This window comes from Sceloporus undulatus, chromosome 2 (assembly GCF_019175285.1).
Source record: "Sceloporus undulatus isolate JIND9_A2432 ecotype Alabama chromosome 2, SceUnd_v1.1, whole genome shotgun sequence".
NCBI lineage: Eukaryota > Metazoa > Chordata > Lepidosauria > Squamata > Phrynosomatidae > Sceloporus > Sceloporus undulatus.
The window spans coordinates 80,485,755-80,506,314 of NC_056523.1; the positions used below are offsets into that span (position 1 = coordinate 80,485,755).

Here is a 20,560-nt window from a genome sequence, read left to right on the forward strand (position 1 = left end):
TTTTAACTGCTAGATTGGCAGAAGCTGGGACTAGTGATGGGAGCTCACTCCATCATGCGGCACCCAGGCCTGGAACTGGCAACCTGCCGATCTTGCAGTCAACCAAGTCAGCGTCTTAACCACTTGAGCCACCGCATCCCTAGCTTCACCTTAGGTGCACCATAACTTGGAAATGACTTGTAGGCACAGAACAACAATATAATTATTTATACTGCATAGATAGATAGATAATAGGATTAATATTTCCATTTTATGTATGTAGTATTTGATAGCCACTATTCAACAGATTCAACAGACAGCAATCTATATATATCTATGTTTAATCTATGGTTCCATTATTTTTTTACACTGTTTTGATTATTTTCATCAGCTCTGTCAGGAATTCTTTACTAGATTTCCTGGCAGATTCAGGAGCATATAAATGACTATGATTGATAAAGCATAAGGAAGAATAAAAGAATAAAAATCTGCACCCTGCCAGTGCAATATCACTGCCTTGTACAATAAAATAGTCCTAGGACATACTGGAGGCTGAAACAAATCATTTTGTGACTAAATGTACTAAGCATGGGGAGGTATAAGAAAAGTTTTTCCTTTGCAGTCAGAGCCACAAGCAATTTGCCAAAGAATTAGATGGCAATGCAGAAAGAGAGAAAGAGAGAGTGTGCTACATTTCTGCCCCAGGCTTAGAATCAATAGTGAGAAACATGTTACTCCCATTGTCCTTACCCAAAGGGGCTCCTAGTCTCCTGATTCAGATTGCTAGTTATGTAACATCCTATTAAACATCTGACAATAACTGTTTAAGAAGAGATGCTCAACAAAGTCTAAAGATTCAACACTTTGTCCTGTTTTGAATTTTAAGGCTGAGTACTGAAGGCTGCATTTTATCACCCTATCTGTTCAACTTGTACACCGTAAGCATACCTAGAGCAGTTTAGAAGGACCAGTGAAAGTAGGAAGGAACATCAACAATCTGAGCTATGCAGACACCATACTAGTAGAGGAAAGCATCACAGACTTGGAATAATCACTAAAGAAAAGCACAGAAGAAAGCACAAAGGCAGCCCTAATGTTAAACATAAAGAAAACAAAAATAACGACCACAGAGGATTTACATAAATTCAACCTAGATAATGAGGAAATCAAAATTAATTATTTCAGTTTCCTCATTTAAGTTGATTTCTTGCTGCAGTCTCCATTCTGATCCATTTTTGATCCAAGGTATGGAAAAATCTAACTATTTCTCATGCCTTTGATCAAACATGGATCAGAATGGAGATTACAGTCAAGAAACCAAAAGAAAATTAGGAATGAGAAGAGCAGCTATGAATGAACTAGACAAGATCCTAAAGTGTAAAGATATGCAGCTGACTCCTAAAGTTAGAATTATCCATGCCATTGTATTCCCCATTATCATATACGGATGTGAGAGCTGATAGCAAGAAAATTAATTCATTTGAGATTTACTGAGTACAGAGGATACTTTTTGGTGCATGGCCAAAAAGACAAACAATTGGGTCTTAGAACAAATCAAGCCTGAACACTTGGAAGCCAAGATGACTGAATTGAGGCTGTTGTGCTTTGACCGCATCATGAGAAGGTACAACTAATTAGAAAAGACAATGCTGGGGAAGGTGGAGGGAAGTAGAAAGAGTGGAAGACCACATGCCAGATGGATAGACTTAATCAGGGAGATCACAAGCCTGAGCCTGCAGGACCTGGGCAAAGAGGAAGATAGGAGGTTTGGAGACATCTAATTCACAGAGTTGTTAGCTGCCATTGAGTCATTTGACTCAATGGCAGCTAACAACAAAAACTGAAGTCAGAATCCAAATGTTAAAACTGGAAATTAGGACAGATCTGAAAGTGAGCAACTGTGGTTATCCCTCCCATTAATATTAGAATGGCTCCACTGAACAATTATCCTTTGGGGAGACCCTGCCTCAACTCACTCTCTTCAGCTGGTTTTCCTGACCCTCTGTATAGTATTTTTAGGGGGCTGGCGAGGCAGGGCAAGAAAATCCAGTTCTTCCAGTCCAGTTGCATGCACCTAAATCATGATCCAACCCACAATGTTTCCAAATATTGGTTCTGCTTTGCTCTTACAGCTGCTTCCACACTGCAGAATGAATCCAGTTTGACACCACTTTAACTGCCATAGCTCAATCCCATGGAATTGTGAGGTTTGTAGTTGTTGTGACACCAGAGCTCTCTGACAGGGAAGGCTAAATATCTCACAAAACTACAAACCCCAGAACTCCATAGCATTGATCCATGGCAGTTAAAGCGCTGCATTCATTCTGCAGTGTAGATGCAGCCTCGATCTAGCCAAATGACTGTTATCTGGAACTGTTGTTAACTGCTGGGAATAGGTCTGCTCTAAATGTATGTCAGGAGAAAGCTCCCCTTCCTCCAATTTCATTTGGAGGCTGCTCATGCTATCCCTTCAACAACCTGATGTCCTGCTTTCTGGAGATGCACTGTGGGAGGCTCCTTTGCAGGGGTGAACAATGCTCTCGGCTGTTGCTAGGAAACAGTTCCTCACCCTGTAAAGCACATGGCTGGTGGTGACAGCAGTTATCTTGGATGCTCTCTCCTTCTTCTCCATTCTAGCCTTGTCCCGTGCAGCTAAAACTCCAGCAAGCAAACCTGATCTTTGAATTAAGGCAAGAGTTGATGTTATGGGCCTCCAGATTCCAAAGTGCCAAGGTCAAGTCAAAAGAACAGTGGGCCCTTGGTATCTGCTGGGGTTTGGTTCCAGGACCTCCACCATGGATACCAAAATCCATGGATGCTCAAGTCCCATTATATACAGTGACACAATAAAATGGTGTCCCTTATATAAAATGGCAAAAATCAAGGCTTGCTTTTTGGAATGTATATATATATTTTAAATATGTTCAAGCCCTGGATGGTGGCATCCGTGGAAACATAATCCGTGGATACATGGGGCCAACTGCATGATAAGACTGTGTACTGGGTTGGATCCAGACCTAGATGAGTTCAGAGTGATTTAATTGAAATCCTTGAAACCTAATCTAGCTCCATTGGTTTCAGTTGGCACGCTTGAAGCATGGTTAAGTCTAGCTCCATCTCAGTCTTTCAGTCATGTGCTGAGATTTCTCTTCTAGTCCTTGGAGTTGGGGAGATTTTGGAAACTAGGCCCTCACCTCTTTAGGTTGGTCATGACCTCCGCTGCCCATGCTAAGAGTGGAGGTGACCAATGGCGTAAAGGGATAAAACACAGATGCCCCAGATTTCAGGGTAGTGCAGCTCCTTTTATAGCCTACATATCCTGAAGGCACCAGATCCTGTCTAATCTTGGACACTAAGCAGGGTCAGCCCTGGTTAGTACTTGGATGGGAGACATCAAGGAATACTGGAGCTGTAAGCTGTATTTCAGAGGAAAGAACTAGCAAAACCACCTGAGAGTACTACTTGCCTAAGAAAACCCTATAAAATCCATGGGGTCACCATAAGCTGATAAGCAACTTAAAGGTACACACACACACACAGAGCTCCTTTTGTGAAAGGAGGAAAGAGGGTCTTTAAAAAGGAAGTGGCAAGTTGCTGTAGAGAAACAGGTCAGAGGGATGCATTTTCCGGTATTGAATGACAGCAACAGGCCTCATTGGAAAGAGCTTGTAGTAGGATTTGCACCTTGCCTGGACTGCTGTCAACAGCTAGAGCAAATAATATCCCTGAGTAAAAATCAGTGGCTAGATTATACTAGTTACTTAACCAAATAAGTAAATAATGATAGTAAAACTAGGAAAATATGTTAGCGAGATCTAGCACAATTTAAAAAAAAATTGGCATAAAATGGGTTTCCTCAAGTGGCCTGTTCCGGTAGGAGTACAATGTTCTATGCACAGCGCTGAGTAAGTCCCAGTCCCGACCCACGCACAGGAAGTGCCATTCTGGGTCACATTCCACAGGGGGCAATGGACACAGCACAAAAGAGCTGACTCACACGCTGCGCGCACACACTTAATCACATGTAATACATGGTGGTGTTGCATTATTGTGTGCCTTCAAGTAGTTTCCGACATATGGAAATCTTAAGGCAAACCTATCATGGGTTTTTTTGTGGATGAGAATATGTGACTTGCCCAAGATCACCCAGTGGATTTTCATGGCCAAGCAGGAAATTGAACCCTGGTCTGCAGGGTCTCCAGAGGCATTCAAACCACTACATTCAACATTCAGACCACTACATCACGCTAACATACATTGTATGTGTATGTGCCTTCAAGTCACCTGTCAGCTTAGGGTGACCCCATGAATTTAATAGGATTTTCTTGGGCCAGGAATATTCAAAGGTTATTTTGCCAGTTCCTTCCTCTGAAATATAGCCTACAGCATCTGGCATTCATTGTTGGTCTCACATGCAAGCACTAACCAGGACTGAACTTACTTAGCTTCCAAGAGCAGACAGGATCTCATGGCTTTAAGGCAATGGTTTCCAAACTTTGGTCTTCCAGTTGTTTGGGACTTCAGTTGGCCAAGCTGGCTGGGGCTTCTGGGATTTGAAGTCCAAAACATCTGGAGGGCCAAAGTTTAGGAACTATAGCTTCAGGGTATTTAGGCCTTTAACATACATTACTACACAGTATCAGTGCCAATAAGAAAGGAGTAACATACATTGTTGTTGTTGTGTGCCTCCAAGTCATTTTTGATTTACGGAGACCCCAAAGCAAACTTATCAAAGGGTCTTCTTGTACTCCTTTCTTATTGGCACTGACACTGCGCAGCCTTGGGTTGTTTATTCTAGCACACATTTTCCAGAACTCCATGCTTCCACAATCATAAAAAATAGGTATAATCTGCACATATATATGTCTCTTGGTTTGTGTTAAAACTTGAGTTGGCAGCATGGTCTGGCTGAGTTCAGCTACCCTCTGCCACCCCTCCATTCCTAAAGGAGGGAAAACCTTTTCCAGGTTCTCTTCAAACAAGTCAGCAAGCAGCCCCAGCTAGCAAATAGGGGTTGCCAAAGAAATATGAAAGGGACATGGGGACAATGGCTAGTGGCAGAGTGGAAAACAAGATGCACCAACATGAAGAGGGAAAGCTGAAGGACAGGGACACCACAGGCAAATGTAGCTGGTGACTTTGGGTGTCTGTGCAGTCTGATTTGGACCAAGCTTAGGCACTCATGCTTGTCACTTGTTTCCTTTTTGTTCTTTTTTGCTTTTTCTGATTTCAAATCTTCATGGATTTCAGGCCCTGCTTCACAAGAGGTCATCTGTAGGTGCATATAGATGGCTCCTGCAACAAACTGGCATGGCTACCCATCCTGAAGTGTTTTTTTTTAACTAAGAGATAGCTTCCTGGGGCATGCCTGTAGCCAGTCAGTAAGCAGGGACGTAGCCAAGGGGGGGGGGTCCTTGGGGTCCGGAACCCCCCTTCCATTAGAAAAATGAATGGTGCGTGCTGCTGCGGCGCCGCACCCAAGCCCCAATATAATGGTGGCACTTAGTCTGGGCCTCCCCCCCCCCTTTCCTAAAATCCTGGCTACATCCCTGCAGTAAGTCTACACAGTCTTGTAGGTGGCAAGGAAAATTTTACATCAGATCCCTTGGGAAACAGAATGGTAAGATTTCCTTTTTCACTCTGAAGCAAGAAATTACAGAGAACCCACAGGGTATCCTGTGATGGGTGGGGAATGTGTCAATGGGCAATGAATCCACTTCAGGGTTTCATCCACATGGCTCAGCCGGTGTTAACTTGGTCCTTTTGTGTCAGTAGATGTGATAGAATTAATTGCTATAATATGTGTATGCTTTAACATTTAGCAGCCACCTTGGTTCCCATCTCTGAGGGAAAGGTGGGGAATATATATCATCACCACCACAATCAATCCTCAAATGACTTTTTGGTTCTGTAGCGTGCCCTGGTGACCCTATCACAGGGTTTTCTGGGGCTGAGAGTGTGTGACTCACCCATGGTCATCCAGCCAGTGGATTTCCATGGCCAAGAGGAGAATTGAACCTGATCTCCATAATGTTCAAACCACAACACAAATGGCCTCCCAACTGGTTAAGTTGCCACTATGAATGAACCTGCTGTGTTTATGGTCTCTTCATTTCTTCCACTTCTTAAAGGGTGATGCTGCTGGCCAGAGTCCCAGTGCCCTTCCTTTGCCCGCACCCTGTGGGGGTGTGGCAAGGCTATCTATCTATCTATCTATCATCTATCTATCTATCTATCCCCTGCAATGTCCCTGAGAGGACTCCTCACAGCTCCACTCCCCAAGGCACTGCCAGGCAGGCACGACACTTTTCATTAACTACTGCTGAGTGGTGGCAGCAGCTTCATGTGTTTCTCCCAGGTCTGTCGCCATGACAGCGGCGCAGAGCGAGGCCTGCAGGCTGCATGATTGCTGCCATTGTCGTTCACTTGCTGCTGCTCCCGCTCCCCACTTGCTTCTCGCAGTCAGAAATGGCAACTGTCAGCTCAGCAGAGAGCACATGGCTGCGGGGAGACCACATGCCAGGCTGCTCCAGGCTCCTCAGCAGATGCATCTCCCACGCTTCCAGAAGCATAGGGCCGGGCAGCCCTGTCATGGCCGCTACCTGGTTTGTAGGGTGAAATGTTTAGGGCCAGCTGGTACTATTCGGTAGTGTTGTTTCGCTGAGGTAGCTTCATAGCTATTGCTTTTATCCAAGCACCTCCAAGCAAAGTTACTGGTGTCTCCCCGGTCTTTCAGTTTTGGAGGCCCACCCTGGGTAAAGGCCCTGCAGACCCTGCCTTAGGTTTTTCTGGGATATGCATGAGAAAGGGAGAGGCTAGACAGCAGTCTGGGTGCCTGTCCTGCCACCTTCTTCCCTGAAGTAACCCCCAGCAAGTCCTAGGGCTCTGGCTGCCTTACTCCTTTCACCCCCATCCTGGACATGTTTGGACTGGCAAAAGGCAGGAGGGTGGCAACAATGAGTCTCCTGCTAAGGGGAAAGACTTGACCCTCAAGCTCTCGGCAGCTGGGGACTCTGTGGCACCCGAGAGCGGCCCACGGGGCATTCGGTGCCACTTATGTTCCCTGGCTGGCATCTGCATTGGTTTTTGAAAGGCCGAATGCAAGGCCACCCCAAGCGATAAGAAGACGGGCCTGCAACAAAGTCGTGCTGTATTGTCACGGTCTGCTCAGAGCTTTAGGTTGCATCCACACTGGAGAAATAACCCAGTTTGGCACCGCTTTAACTCTTTGTCTGGCTCAAGGCTATGGAATTCTGGGAGTTAGAGTTTGTTGTGGGGCCCAGAGCGGAGTCAGTCTCCCAAGTGCTACAAGATCCCTTCAGCATCCTTTTGGCTCCTGAAGCAGCGAGCCGAAGGACAGTCGAAGCGGCCCCAAACTGCATCAACTCGAGAGTGTGGATGCGCTCCTAAGTCTCCCCTCAGTCCCTTCTTTCCCCCTCCCTCCCTCTTCCCTCCCTCTCTTTCCCCTCCCCTTCTGTTCCCAAGGCAGAAATAGACCCCTTCTGGCGCCTGTCGGGTGTGAGGGCTGGGGCTGGAGGGAGGAAGGAAGGAAGGAAAAGGAAGGAAGGCAGGGGGGCCTCGGGATCTCTCTGGGAAGCGAGGCCCGGGGGATCTCTTTCTGGCTAGGGGAGCCCGTCGGGGCCAAGGGAAGGGATCCAGGATCGCTGGGCTGGGAGTGATCCGCCTGCCCTTGCCTTCCCTCTTTAGGCGGCGGCTGCTGCTGCTGCTGCTGCCTCGGTGACGTCGGGAAGAAGGAGAGGAGAGACCCGCCCGGATCGGAAGGGACACCCGAGAGAGAAGGCAAGCCAAGCCCGGCAGGAAATTCCAAGCAGAGGCGGGCGAAAGGGGCCGAGAGGCGGCTGCGAAGGCAGGCAGGCAGGCAGGCCGAGGGCCGGATCGCCCGGGCCAGGCTCAGTCCGGAGACCCCTGGCTCCGGCCCCCAGGCCCTCCCCAGGAAAGCCCCGAAGAGCCTGGCAGCAGCAGCAGCAGCAGGGAAGCCGGGCCAGGGAAGGGGAGGAGGAGGGAAGGAAGGAAGGAGGAGCCCCCGGGCGGGGCTGGCCGAGAGGGAGCAAGCCAGGAGCAGAGGAGCAGAAGCAGCAGGGAAGGAGAGCCAGGGCCAGCCAGACAAAGGAGGAGGCGGCAGAAGCAGCAGCAGCAGCGGCGGCAGGAGGAGCAGGGCTGGCCTTGCCGCTTCTTCTTGCCCCGGAGCCCAGGCTGGCATGGCTCTGCCAGCCGCCACGAGAGATGAGGAGCCTTCATCTCGGCGCTGGAAGTGACGGTGAGGAGAAGGGCGGGCAGGAAAGGCACCCTGGTTGCATCCGCACTGGAGAGAGAATCCGCTTCGGTCCCGCTTGGGCGGCGGGGCTCCATGCTCTGGGATGCCGGCCGCCGGGGGGGGGGGCGGTTTGTCTCTCTCTCTCTCTCTCGGGGCACTTTGGGGGAGCCCTTGGCCGGAGGGATTGGGGGAGCCCTGGAGCCATGCCCCAGTGTGGGACCAAAGCGGATTCTTCCTCCAGGGCGGATGCCCTACTAGGAAGGAGGAGAGCTCCAGGGAGGAGGAGAGGGGCGCCCTCGCCCTCGCCCTCGCCGTGTCTGCCTTGTGTGAGTCCTTTTGGACGCCGGGGTTCCGGGGTTGCCAGCCCGCTTGCCTTTGGGGAGCCTGTCCCGCTGCCTTGCCCCCGGAGAAGGAGGGCTGTGGCGAGGGGCAGGGGAGAGAGGCAGGACGGGGCTCGGGGGGGGGTCTCTTTTCTGGGGTGACCAACTGGGAGGCTAGCTTCTTTCCCCCGGGAAGCTCCGAGGGAGCCAGCCGGCGACCCTGGGCTCCCTCCAGCCTTTGGGTGCCCCTGCTTGGGCAAAGAGGAGGGCTGTGGGGCCATCTAGTAGCCAAGAGCCACAGCGGTGCCCTCCAGGGCTGGCTTTCGGGGGAGGCTCAGCCCTAGGCTGGACCCCCAAGCAAGGCAGGAGAGCCAAGGAAAGGGCTCCCTCTCCCCCAGCGCAAGCCCCGCTTCAGGGGAGGAGGCACAAAGGACAGGGCTTTCGGGCCAGATCGAACTCCTGGAAGCCAAGGGAAGCGTGGCTGGCGGGGCCCAGGCCGAGACCCTCTGCCTCCTCCCCTCCGGGGCTTGCTCGTCTTCCCGGGGAGCAGCCTGGGTCTGTCTGGTGGGGGCAGCCCAGAGCGAGTGCGGCTGAGGGCTTCCCTTGGATCGCAGCTAGATCAACTCTTGACAGGCCATCAAGACTCAAGAGCCCGGTGGTTTGCCAGTCCTTCTGGAACGGCATTCATTCAAAGGCACACCTTTGCCTGCATCCCTCCCTCAATATAGCTGGGGCTATAGCCATGCACTTGCCTCTAGAGAGGGGTGTTGGCATGGCTGCCCTGTATGGAGAACCCAGAGCAAGACTGAAAGGGCAGTCAGGGCTTGTCGGGTGGCTGCATAAAAGGCAGCACAGTGAATGCAAGAGGGCTCAGAGCTGCCCATGTACTGGATCCCAACCTTTCCTGAGACTGGCTTGGAAGCTGAGCTGGAGAGTCCCTGCCTAGCGGTGGCCACAGCAATGGGGAGCCTTTGGTAGGAGAGGCTGCAAGGCGCCAGTCCCTGTTCTGGATGGGCTGATGCTTAGCAGGCTGGTGGGGCTGGTAGGGAGGTTGCTGTCACTAGCAGCCTGTGGTTTTCAGAGCGGCTGTTCAAGGCCTTCCTCAGGGGAGGAGGAGGCAAAGATGCTTTGCAGATGCTCAGAGCTTGTTGGACTAGTCCTCTGAAGCAATGCCATCAAAGCCCCCGGCCCAGCCCTCCGACAGCCACGGCCAACGCAACATGCCAGTCATCCTGCCCTGCTCCCCATCGAGGCAAGGCTTCCACTAGGCCAGATTCACGCTGAGGTGGAATCTGTGCCAAAAATGCTGCGAAGTCTTTACTCTGACATTTATTGTCGTGATTTGGTGTTGGAATCTGCATTGCCCAGCACAGGCATTGCTGTTCCTTTGCATTTTAGGGGGAGGGGAGGCACTAGCTTCTCAGTGCCTCCTGTTGAAGATCTCTCTCTCTCTCTGTCTCTCTCTCTCTCACACACACACACACACACACAAATATACACCAGCTCTCTCTAGAGCAATGCAACTAGCCATGTATGCAAACCAAAACAACCACAAAATCCCTCCTAACACATGCACACACATGTATATTAGTAGCAGTGTATTATTTTCATCCTTGTCTTAATTATCAGGGTCTTAAAGAGCACTCAAAGACATTCTATATATATAAAAAAAGGAGTTGGGTTTTAAAGAGCCATTCTGGCCTTTTCTGTTGGAAAGAATCAATTTGCCACCTGCACAAACCTCTCTTGAATAGCAGAGTACTGTATTAAGGCAGGCGTTGTCTCAAAAGGGCTGCTCCTGATGCCCTGATATTGCAGGGCTTGGCTGCAGGTCAGTGGGATCACCAAGGGGAGCCCTGTGGGAATGGGTCAAAGGACTACCTAGTCCAGTATCCACAATGGCTGACCAGATACCCCAAGGAAAAACCAACAGAACAGGGCTTGCAGGCAATTGGACCTCTCTTTCTGTGGACTGCTCCTGGCTGCTATTCAGAGGCATATGTCACTCAGTGGCTTTTGCTCACCTTGTTCTTTGTGGAGGGGTAGGTTTGAATTTAACCTTGCTCTGTTCTCTTTTTGTTAGGGATGTCCTCTTCTGACATACATATTTGGGAAGACCTAAATACTTTATGATCTGTTTCTGTTCAGCAGCCAACAATCACAAAGAGTCAAAGTTGTTCCAGGCAGAGAGGTCTGGCATGATGACCTTGTCTTTGTCCTGGAGTGCTTTCCATCTAGGAAGTGGCTGGGATCTGACTCTGCTTCTAAAATGGTCCTGATCAGGGCTATGCTCTATCCCAACTTTTTGGTTTTTTAATTCTCAAGGTTTTGATTTTTGCATAAAGACAACTCAAATTCCGTGACAAGGAAAACCATTTGTGATGATGTGTATATATACAACAGCAGTGGTTCCCAATGTTTGCTCACTTGGTTGTTTTAGACACCAGCCCCCAGAACCCCCAGCCAGTATGGCCAAAGGGGAGGGATTCTGGGAGCTGAAGTTCAGAATATCTGGAGGACCAAAGGTTGTGACACTCTGTACTACACAAATCCAAATAGCACCTAGGTGGGTTCTATCTCTAGATGAGGTGAGGAAGGCTATCTCAGTGGCTTATATTAACATACTTTTAAAGGACAGCAAATTATCAGTGGTTTATTTTCTTGCTGTTTCTGTTGGGTGTGTGTGTCTGTGTGTGCATGGCAGAGAGGAGTGAGGGAGAAATTATGTGAAATGTAGTAATTTTACACAATTCTCTTTATTGCAGCCTATGTAGAGGAGTGACCACCTATATTAGGCATTGTAAACCTTCATGCTAGCAACTTAATCTCTCGCTCAGCTTCCACTCTGGCTTTTAACATGTATTTTTTACATGCCAAGAAAACACCATGATAGGTTCACCTTGCTGTAAGTCAAAAATGACTTGAAGACACACAGAACAACAGCAAATATCTCACCTTGTATCCAAGGTGCTGAGACCAGCATACATGGCTCACACCCCTACCCTCCATATTAACCTCACAACAGTGAAGGTTAACTGTGAAGTAGGTTAAACTGAGAGATAATGAATGTCCCATGATCAACTCATTAACTTCATGACTGAATGAAGACCTTAACCCTGTTCTCACGGTACTAAGTGTGATGCTCTAACCACTACACAAGACTGATTTTTGTGGGGAATTGTTTGCATGCTTATAGTCCTGCCTTCACAGCACTAAAATGCTAGAAACATGCCTATTTAAAAGAGAGAGGAGGAGAGAAGCAGAAGCAGCAGCAGCTCAGCTGCCCATTACGACTTTCCTTCCCTGTATGTTGGGACCATAGAAAAATTGCACCCCTTTAGGTTAAGGTAGTTTTATGCTCAATTTCTCCACTCTGCTGTTGAAGTTCTTTGAAAGAAGATACTTTTATTTATATAATCAGCCCTTCATATACACAGATTCTTTATCCATAGATTCAATTATTCATGGCATGAAAATGTTTCAAAAATATACAAATTCCAAAAAGCAAACCTTGATTTTGCTATTTTATATAAGGGGCACCATTTTACTATACCACTGTGTATAACAGGACTTGAGCCTCCATGGATTTTGGTATCCATGGGGGATCCTGGAACCAAACCCCAGAAGATACCAAGGAACCATTGTATTCTTTAGTAAAGGAACAAAATTCATTTTGTCTTGGGCATCTGTTTGGTCTTCTTTGCTCTTGTCATACTGACAACAGCAAAGTTGTTCTTCCTGAGCTTCCTTCTACTATATTTCCTCAATGGAAGTACCAATTGGGTATCAAATGAGGCAAAAAAGACAAGACTTCTGCCCCACACCTTTCATTCATGCATATAGAAGCTGATCAGACAGGCAATTGAATTTTACTTCAACAATAGTGTCAGACAGCAATATAGGGGTAAATTTTGAAGTGCAGGCCCTCACCATGAGCAACATCTTGATGGAGAGTCTAAATGTGCAAGTGGCTGTGTTGATCTGAAATAATTTGCAGCAGTTTTCATTTCTACAAGGAAGAAGCTTTTGTAAAAGCCATTTCCAAATACCTTGGTTTCCATCAAGGATAACTCATAACCAATACATTGTTACTGGGGAAATCTATCTTTGTTTCTGCTAATCTGGGGTAATCTCAGAAGTCATGGGGGTTGGGGATAATATTATTGCCCCTGAAAATCCAAACTCCCCAGGCTTTGAATAAGTGAGCACTGGCTCCACTCCACCCTTGGTAACAGGAGAGCACTCTTCCCCACTATGCAACAGGCTAGGGTAGGCTGTGGGTCACCAGAGCTCTGTCTGCCAACACCTTGGCACTGCTTTGCACCCCACTAAAATTTTGGAGCACATCCAGGTCAGGTTTCTTAGAATGGCTTGGACTAAGTATAGGTAGTCCATCACAGGTCTTCTGCTGTGTGTCTGGGAAGACTAAAACATTTGCCTTGGACAGGGAGGGAGCTACAGAACAATAAAAAATGCACTTTAAAATGTATTAGGGGAGCTTATCACTGCCCATTAATAAGGGTCACCTTGAGTAAAAGTATTTCAAATAAAATCATGAGCAATTCCATCATACTTAGATTTGATCAGCCAACTGTACATGTCCACCTAATAATGGCCCTTCTAGGTATAGGCATGTCCAAGGAATTTTTGTTAATGGATGGCATACCATTATTGACAATAAACTAGTAGAAGGGTTTTGAAAATCACCCTGTTGAAGACACAAGAGTCCTAAAGCCTGTCATTAGTCCTAGGTAGAGTAGACCCACTGAATCAGCTGATTTACCTCTCTGCTGACTCACCATTCAACAATTGATTCAATAGTCTGTTGCACTGGGAGGGAGTAGAACTAGATGGCCCTTGAGGTCTCTTCCAATTCTATGATTCTCTCTAATTGAAATTAATACAGTTATATCCAGAAGGCAATCCTTTGCTTTAGCCCCAACTGAGTTTCAAATTCAATTATTTTGGTCATCATGTTTTATGGATTCAGAGGAGAATCACAGAGGGCAAAAGGATCTACTCACCCCAACAGTCCAATGATACACAGATTAAGGGGAAGACCTACAAGGGTGGTGACCATAGGGTGTGGAGATGAATCCAAACCTAGAGTCCCTCAGATACCTTCTCTCAATGATATCCTCATTAGGTGGTCTCCCAGCATTTGTATATGTTTTATCCATCCTAAAAAAGTTGAAATACCCCCTTTAAGATTTAATTACTGGTAGTAAGTGCTTTAAACTAAAATATGTTGATACTTTTGGTCCCACACGTTTGCCAGCCACTGGAACACAACCTCCAGATAACTTTTCTGAAACTCAATTCAGCCCCCAGGCTGAAAGAGATACCCCTCCCTTCCCCAACATACAGCAGTGGATTTTGACACCTTGACCATAGGCTGTGGCTGTTTAATACGCAGAGTAGCTCTTGCTGGTACCTCTCCTTAGAATGTTTGATGGTGTTTCCCTGCAGTTGTTGGTTGCTGGGATTCTTGCAAGGTGCTTCATACATTTTCAAGAGAACATTTGCAAGATCACTGAACACAGGTTCTTTATGTCTTAACTATTAAAGACATCCTGACCATGTTTTCTTACTCTTTTGAACTGTAAATATATCACTAGATCATAGAAATTCAACTAGAAATAAAGTGAGTCCACAAAAGAGTGAAGCTAGTAATTTAGTGCCCATTTTTGACTCTGAGGATTGAGAGGTGGTTTAGCATGGCAGAGATTGATGGCAGTGATGGGGAGATGTTTCCCATTAAATATGGCTGTGTAATGCCTTGAGGTGATGGGGAGCACTGCCAGCTATGTCTGAGGGGAAAGCAGAAGGTGCTTTTCAGTTGCAAGCATGCTCTGCTTGTTAGTGCTATATAAGCCTCTGACCAATAAAGTTTGAAAATGCTAATTTTTAAAAACACAACTCTCAGAATCTCACAACCAGCATGGCCAGCTGTAGTTTTAAAAAGTAACTTTCCCAAGCTCTGCATTGGGTGTGTGGGAACAGAATGCTGGACTAGGTAGGCCTTTTTGATATGATCATTTGGGGATCCATATGGTTGCATGGATACTCATCAACCAGAGGAACCAGGTATTCCTGGTAAAGAACAGGGATGAAATCCAAGGGCTGCCTGAGTTCCTAGTTCCATGTGCACTTTGGGTGCTTTTGCTAGCTCTGCCCACTTTGGCACTGAATGTCTAGCTGCGATGTAATGAGTGATCCTTATCTCTCTTAACTCTGTCTGCTTTTCTCTCTGGCACAGCCCACTTCTGGCTAATGGTGGCTTCCAAGAGGTTTTGACCAAGGTCATGGGGGCTTTGATAGGAAAGAGGTTGCCCATCCTGGCATTCAGTTTTTCAGAAGAGTTTAATCCTAATAGATGCTGTCAAATTTTGGCTAAGATATATTCTGCTATCTGAGACCATTATGTGAATAGCACCCACATAATTAATAACAAACACATACATCTCCTCATTAGAGTCCTATAGGTGTACTGTTTAAGATCTGGTGATGCATTTGTAAGAAAACACTAATTGAGAGTACAACCTGGGTTCGCTATTCACAAGTTGAGGTTATGCTGTTGGGATTTTAAAACTAGAAGAAGCACGTAGCTTGAAAAAACAATACTTTTTGGACTACACCTCCAAGAATCTCCAATTATTGTTTGGACTGCCACTCCTACAATCCCCCAGTGGTGCTGCTGGATGGGAGATCACACTACCGAACTCTGTTTCTGTGTTTGAGCTTATGGACAAGGAGCCACTGCCCTCTGCAGTTTATGTGCTGGAGGAGTTCTTCATTTGGGATGTCTCTGTTATCCTGAAAACATGGTCTGAGGAGCAGACATCAGAACTAGTATAACAAAGAAGAGGGTAAGGTAGCTTTTCTTGATGCAAATTTCAAATTCAACTCAGGACTTTAGACTTCATACTGGTTTTTAACTAAATTATATTATAAGCCACTCCTAACATAAAAAAGACATTGATGGCCAAGATTCCAGCAGGAAAGGAACCAAACAGTTCTTGGCAAATTTGTCAGCTTTGCCATGTGGCAAACAGGCTTTGGTGGGGTGAAGCTGTGAGCGACGAATATAGCAGAGTTCTGTGGTGGTGGTTGCTGGACAGAAATGCAAGTGCAGTTGGCCTGCCAATGCCATCAGGAAGAAATCTGAGGTAGTACTTTGGTACTTTTTGCTGTCCTATTAGCTTCTATGGGTGCAGAACTGAATGCTTTGTGCTTTGTGGTTTTCCTAAGCTCCTCTTCCTTGACAGAGCTATTGCATGTTATGAGTTCTGGCTTGGGTGTGTATACTCTTTCTCTCTTTCACACTCTCTTTTTCAGGCATTTATCATCTTGGCAGAAATAGCTAGAACAATGGGACTCATAGTTAGTTTAGAAAAATCAATGGCCTAGATCCTGCATTGAGAGATGTATGTGTGCCATAGCCATCTCTCAGGAGCTATCTCTCCCCCACAAAACAACTAACATTTTGAAAAGCATTGCCCCAACTATGCTGTCAGAGGGTGAGGACATCTGTGACAGGCATGTGAACACACACAGGATAGTCCTTGGGACGTCCATGCATATGATGTCCGTGCAGCACATCCAGCTTCTGGAAAATAGCTGAATGCATGGTTTGAGTGTTGGACTATGACTCTGGAGTCCAGGGTTTGAATCATGGCTCAGTCATATAAACCCACTGGGTGACCTTGGGCAAGTCACACTCTCTAAGCTTCAGAGGATGGCAATGACAACCCCCCTCTGAAGAAACTTGCCAAGAAAACCCTATGAAAGGTTTGCCCTAGGATCACCATAAGTTGGAAATGACTTGACAGCACACAACAACAACAACAACAACAACAACAATTCCTGCTCATCCCCTGCACTCTCTGACAACACAGAAATGATTGTGTCAGGACAGTTGCACCCCTTTAAAGGTGAGCTGGGGGGATTTTGGTCACTGCATAGTCAGAACAGAATTCCAGCCTCCACAGCCACCAAAAAAGAGAATTGTGATGGCATAAATCTAACTTATGCCATTGTAATTTATTAACACAATGCCAGTCAATATTACATGCTTGTGTGGGCTGTATGTGACCAGTGCTGTGCCTCTATAGAATAGGATGGCTGTAGCTACAGCCATCAGCCCACTTTGCTAGGTTACTGGCATAGACTGGTGAAGCAAGTGGCTGCTTGGTTGGTGTTCATGTGTGTATGTGTGGGAGGCGAGTTTTGCCACCCAACTGAGGAAAAGTACCCTTCCATCCTCTTTGTACCAGCTTGAATGTATAGCCCATAGTAGGCTTGGTTATGAAAGTATAGGCCATGGTAGGAGGAGAAGGGTGCTCGCAATCTGGATGGTACTGTATTCTTCTCCATGAAGTTCTTGCCATTGCTGCTAACATGGTGGCGGGGGGGGGGGGGATTAAGAGAACACAGGGCATGTTCTCTGAAATAATATCTATATGCCTCTCTTAGGCTCAACAGCCTTGTTTGTCTGTTTGCAGAGAAAGAGTTCCTGTTAGCCTTGCCATTGGCCCTGCAAAGCCCTGATCCCGCAATGGGAAGAAGTTGGGCTGGGTGCTGGTGTTACTGGTCTTGTCAACCCACGTATCCAAGAACAGAGGAGCTCGAAGAAGAGAGTACAGGGCGTGCTTGTGAACTGTCCCAGCCGTCTCCTTTCCTCCATTGGGTTCCTTTAGGGGCAAGAACTCCCCCCTCTCCGTGAAAAGCCCAAGTTGGTCCCTGCATCCAATCGACCATTTCTATGGCAACGGCTGCAGAGCACATGTTGGAGGCTGCGTGACTGGAAGGGGCTAGGCTGCTGCAGCACACAGAATTGGGGCCCAAAATTGCACTGCCCTTGACTGAGGTCATGTTAGTGGTGGCCCCTGGATGGTAGCCTGGGCTTAAGCCAGGACTTCTGCCATATTTTGGAAAGAGTGAGAGAGCAAGTCCAAGGAGAGCAGGGGGGAGGCTTACAGTCCCATCAAAATGGCTGGGTAACAAGGGATGCAGAGAGAAAGTCGTCTACAGAAGTAAGCCTCTTCGTGCCTCTTTGTGGAAGCAAACAGAAAGAGAGCAAGTCTTCCCTCCAGTGCAACTCCCCACCCAGCTGAACTTAAGAAGATCCTTTGGTTCAAACCTTCCGCCCCTTCCAGGAGCCAAGATGGTGATGTCCCACGGCACCTACACCTTCCTTACGTGCTTCGCTGGCTTCTGGCTTATCTGGGGGCTCATTGTGTTGCTGTGTTGCTTCTGCAGCTATTTGCGGCGGCGCATGAAACGGCGGCAGGAAGAGCGGCTGCGGGAGCAGCACCTGCGCACCCTGGAGATGGAACCCCTGCACTATGAGGGTTATGGGGCCCCAGCCTATGGGGGCTCTGGCTATGGAGGTGGTTACATCAGAAGCCCACCAGGCATTGCTGTGCCCCACCGGCTCCGCATTGAGCCTCATCGTCCCCACATCCCACCCCCACGGCCATGGAGCTGCAGACATGGTAAGGGGCAAGGGGGAGGATTTTAGAGGATACTGTTGTGATGCAGGAAGAAAGTGTGGTGGGATAGTGGTTCAGGGGGGCAGATGAATGTCTCCACATGCCTGTCTGGCTTGACATTTCACATATTCCGACTGAAAGATTTAAGACATCAAATGATTATTTGCTCATATACTTTATTGTTCACTGGTGGGTACCTTGTAACTAAAGTTGTGGGCACTGCATACCCCCACTAGTCCTAACAACTGGTGAGGAATTTGTTAGCCAATGATGATGACGGGAATTGAAATCCAGCTTTCTTTGGAAAGTCATGAGCTGCCCACAGTTGGTTTCTTACACTGGTTATATTTAAATGGTGGGCAAAGTGTCAAGATGCTTCTTTAAGAAGACTGAGTAGGAAGTCCTGTTCCAGTGAAATGTAACAATTGTCACATCTACTCTAACTCCTGTTTGCTTGCTAGCAAAAGGTGCTTTTATAGATGTTGCCAGTTCTTTGATTTTCTCAATGGCCACTCCCTTTCACTACCTTCCAGAGGCTCTTAACTGTGCCAACTTCCCATGTGTGTGTGTGTGTGTGTGTGTGCGCGCGCGCGCCCCTTTCCTGAGCCATGAGCAGGTTTAGAAGCAGGAGCAACCACCCAGCTATCTATCTATCTATCTATCTATCTATCTATCTATCTATCTATCTATCTATCCACACACACACACACACACACACACACACACACACACACACACAGAGTTTATTTTAATCTGATGTCATCATCATTCTACACCTTGAGCGCTCATTGTGAAGCAGAAAGGGCAATATACGGCAGGGATGACAGTAGTGTGCTTCCAAACCTTACTTGGGATAGCTCTTAATTCACTTGGAAAGCAGGGAAAGAAGAGTAACACTTGGCACCCTCAGGGGATGGGTACAGTGGGCAGATCACCCCCCATGTGTCACAGTTCCCTATATTCAACAGGTGGGATCTCTTTGCTTGCAGAGCCGGATCCATCCAAGCCCCCCTGCTACGAGGAAGCCGTGCTGATGGCTGAGCCCCCACCACCTTACAGCGAAGTCCTGACAGACACACGTGGCTTGTACCGCAAGATCAACACCCCCTTCCTGAGCCATGAGCAGCCTGAGAAGCAGGAGCAGCCGCCTAGCTATAAGCCCCTTTTCCTGGACCGGGGGTATGGTTCAGCTCTCCAGCTGCCGAGCTCAGCCAGCCGGGGCCCCACCTGCACCAACCTCTACTTGGAGTCAGGCTCCTCGCAGTGCATCTTCCCGAGCTGGACAGACTCAGAGCTCAGCACCAGAGACAGCTATGAACCTGGGCCCTGGCATCTGCCTGTCTCAATGCCTCTCTTTGGCAGGACTACGGCAGTTTAGCGTGCCATGCCACAACCTGTGTTGGGGGACTGTAGGTTGCTGCCCAGATGTTGGGGTGCGGGCAGCCTGTTCCCAAGGCCCATGAAAGCCACCAAGGCCCCTTAGTCCAAGCCTTCCAGCCATGTCCGGGCCACAGGCCTTCACAGGGCAAAGAATCCCCTTTATTGCTACTTTGACCTCTTGGCCAGGGCAAGAGTGGGGCTGGTCTCCCCATCTTGCCCGCTTCCTTTTTTCTGGGCCCACTACAGGCTCTGTTGGTGCTGACTGCAAGGGGGGGCCTCTGGCTTGGCCAAACTTTGTTTCCTATTTTTTGTTTGTTACATTTTGACAATAATAAAGTTTGTGGAACCTGATTTATTACAAATCTGGTGCTGGCTGGTTTAGTCCATGTTTTAGAAATGTAGATATATTGTGTCCTTATAGTGCCACGTGTATGGTGGTAGGAAGTAAAGTAACCCCTATTCCCAATTGTTTATTCCTACTCCACTAATTATGGATTTGTGCTTCCTATTGCCAGTTAATATAGTATGGGTATTTGTGCTGATGTGCCTTCAAGTTGCCTATCAACTTAGGGCAACCCTTTGAATTTAATTATGTTTTCATAGGCAAGGAATACTCAGATGTAGTTTTGCCAGTTCTTTCTTCTGAAATATAGCCTGTGGCATCTGTATTCATTGTGATCTCCCATCCAAGGACTGACCCTCCTTAGCTTCCAAGATCAGACAGGATCGAGGGTTTTCAGGGTACAATATTTAGGCCCTACTGTTAGACTGGTGAGATCCAGGGTGGCATAGTGGTCTGAGTATGGACTATTACTGGAGACCAGGGTTTGATTCCTAGCTCAGCCATGAAACCCACTGGATGAGCTTGGGCAAGTCAAATGCTCTCAGCCTCAGGGGAAGGCCTTGGCAAACCTTCCCTGAACAAATTTTGCCAAGAAAACCCCAAGACAGGTTCATCTTAAGGTCGTAGGTCGTCCTAAGTCGGAAATAACTTGAAGGCATGCAACACACACAGAGACAGGTAGACTGACTGGACCACAAATCCATTTCTTTGTTACCAGCGCCACCTAGTGATGCTTTCTCTGCCTCAAGCTATGACTTCATCTGGGGCC

The 20,560-nt window shown here is 47.6% G+C and overlaps 2 protein-coding genes across 3 annotated transcripts; one reads left to right on the top strand and one right to left on the bottom strand.

Annotated features, from left to right (window-relative positions):
• Window positions 1-6,401: 6,401 nt before the first annotated feature.
• Window positions 6,402-17,309, bottom strand: LOC121920361 (protein enabled homolog). The gene is made up of 4 exons (XM_042447493.1): window positions 17,079-17,309; window positions 7,467-8,257; window positions 6,967-7,111; window positions 6,402-6,581 (listed from the first exon to the last, which is right to left on the bottom strand). The coding sequence occupies exons 1-4, from the start codon at window positions 17,103-17,105 to the stop codon at window positions 6,402-6,404; spliced, it is 1,143 nt and encodes a 380-aa protein (XP_042303427.1). The 5' UTR covers window positions 17,106-17,309.
• PRR7 (proline rich 7, synaptic) lies at window positions 8,125-19,799 on the top strand. 2 transcript variants are annotated; one of them, XM_042451832.1, is made up of 3 exons: window positions 8,125-8,257; window positions 17,836-18,071; window positions 19,058-19,799. In XM_042451832.1, exons 2-3 carry the CDS (start codon window positions 17,852-17,854, stop codon window positions 19,444-19,446), a joined length of 609 nt encoding a protein of 202 aa, XP_042307766.1. In that variant the 5' UTR covers window positions 8,125-8,257; window positions 17,836-17,851; the 3' UTR covers window positions 19,447-19,799. The 2 variants fall into 2 exon arrangements, with proteins under 2 accessions (XP_042307766.1, XP_042307765.1); XM_042451831.1 differs by lacking the exon at window positions 8,125-8,257 and having other exon boundaries at window positions 17,290-18,071.
• Window positions 19,800-20,560: the final 761 nt, after the last annotated feature.

Coding starts and splice junctions, on each gene's coding strand:
- LOC121920361 (XM_042447493.1), bottom strand. CDS start 17,105: ATGGCAAGGCTAACAGGAACTCTTTCT. Junction 8,258..17,078: donor GGCTAACAGGAACTCTTTCT/CTGCAAACAGAC, acceptor CCTTCTCCTCAC/CGTCACTTCCAGCGCCGAGA. Junction 6,582..6,966: donor CAGCTGCCGAGAGCTTGAGG/GTCAAGTCTTTC, acceptor CCTACAAACCAG/GTAGCGGCCATGACAGGGCT.
- PRR7 (XM_042451831.1), top strand. CDS start 17,741: ATGGTGATGTCCCACGGCACCTACACCTTCCTTACGTGCTTCGCTGGC. Junction 18,072..19,057: donor GCCATGGAGCTGCAGACATG/GTAAGGGGCAAG, acceptor CTTTGCTTGCAG/AGCCGGATCCATCCAAGCCC.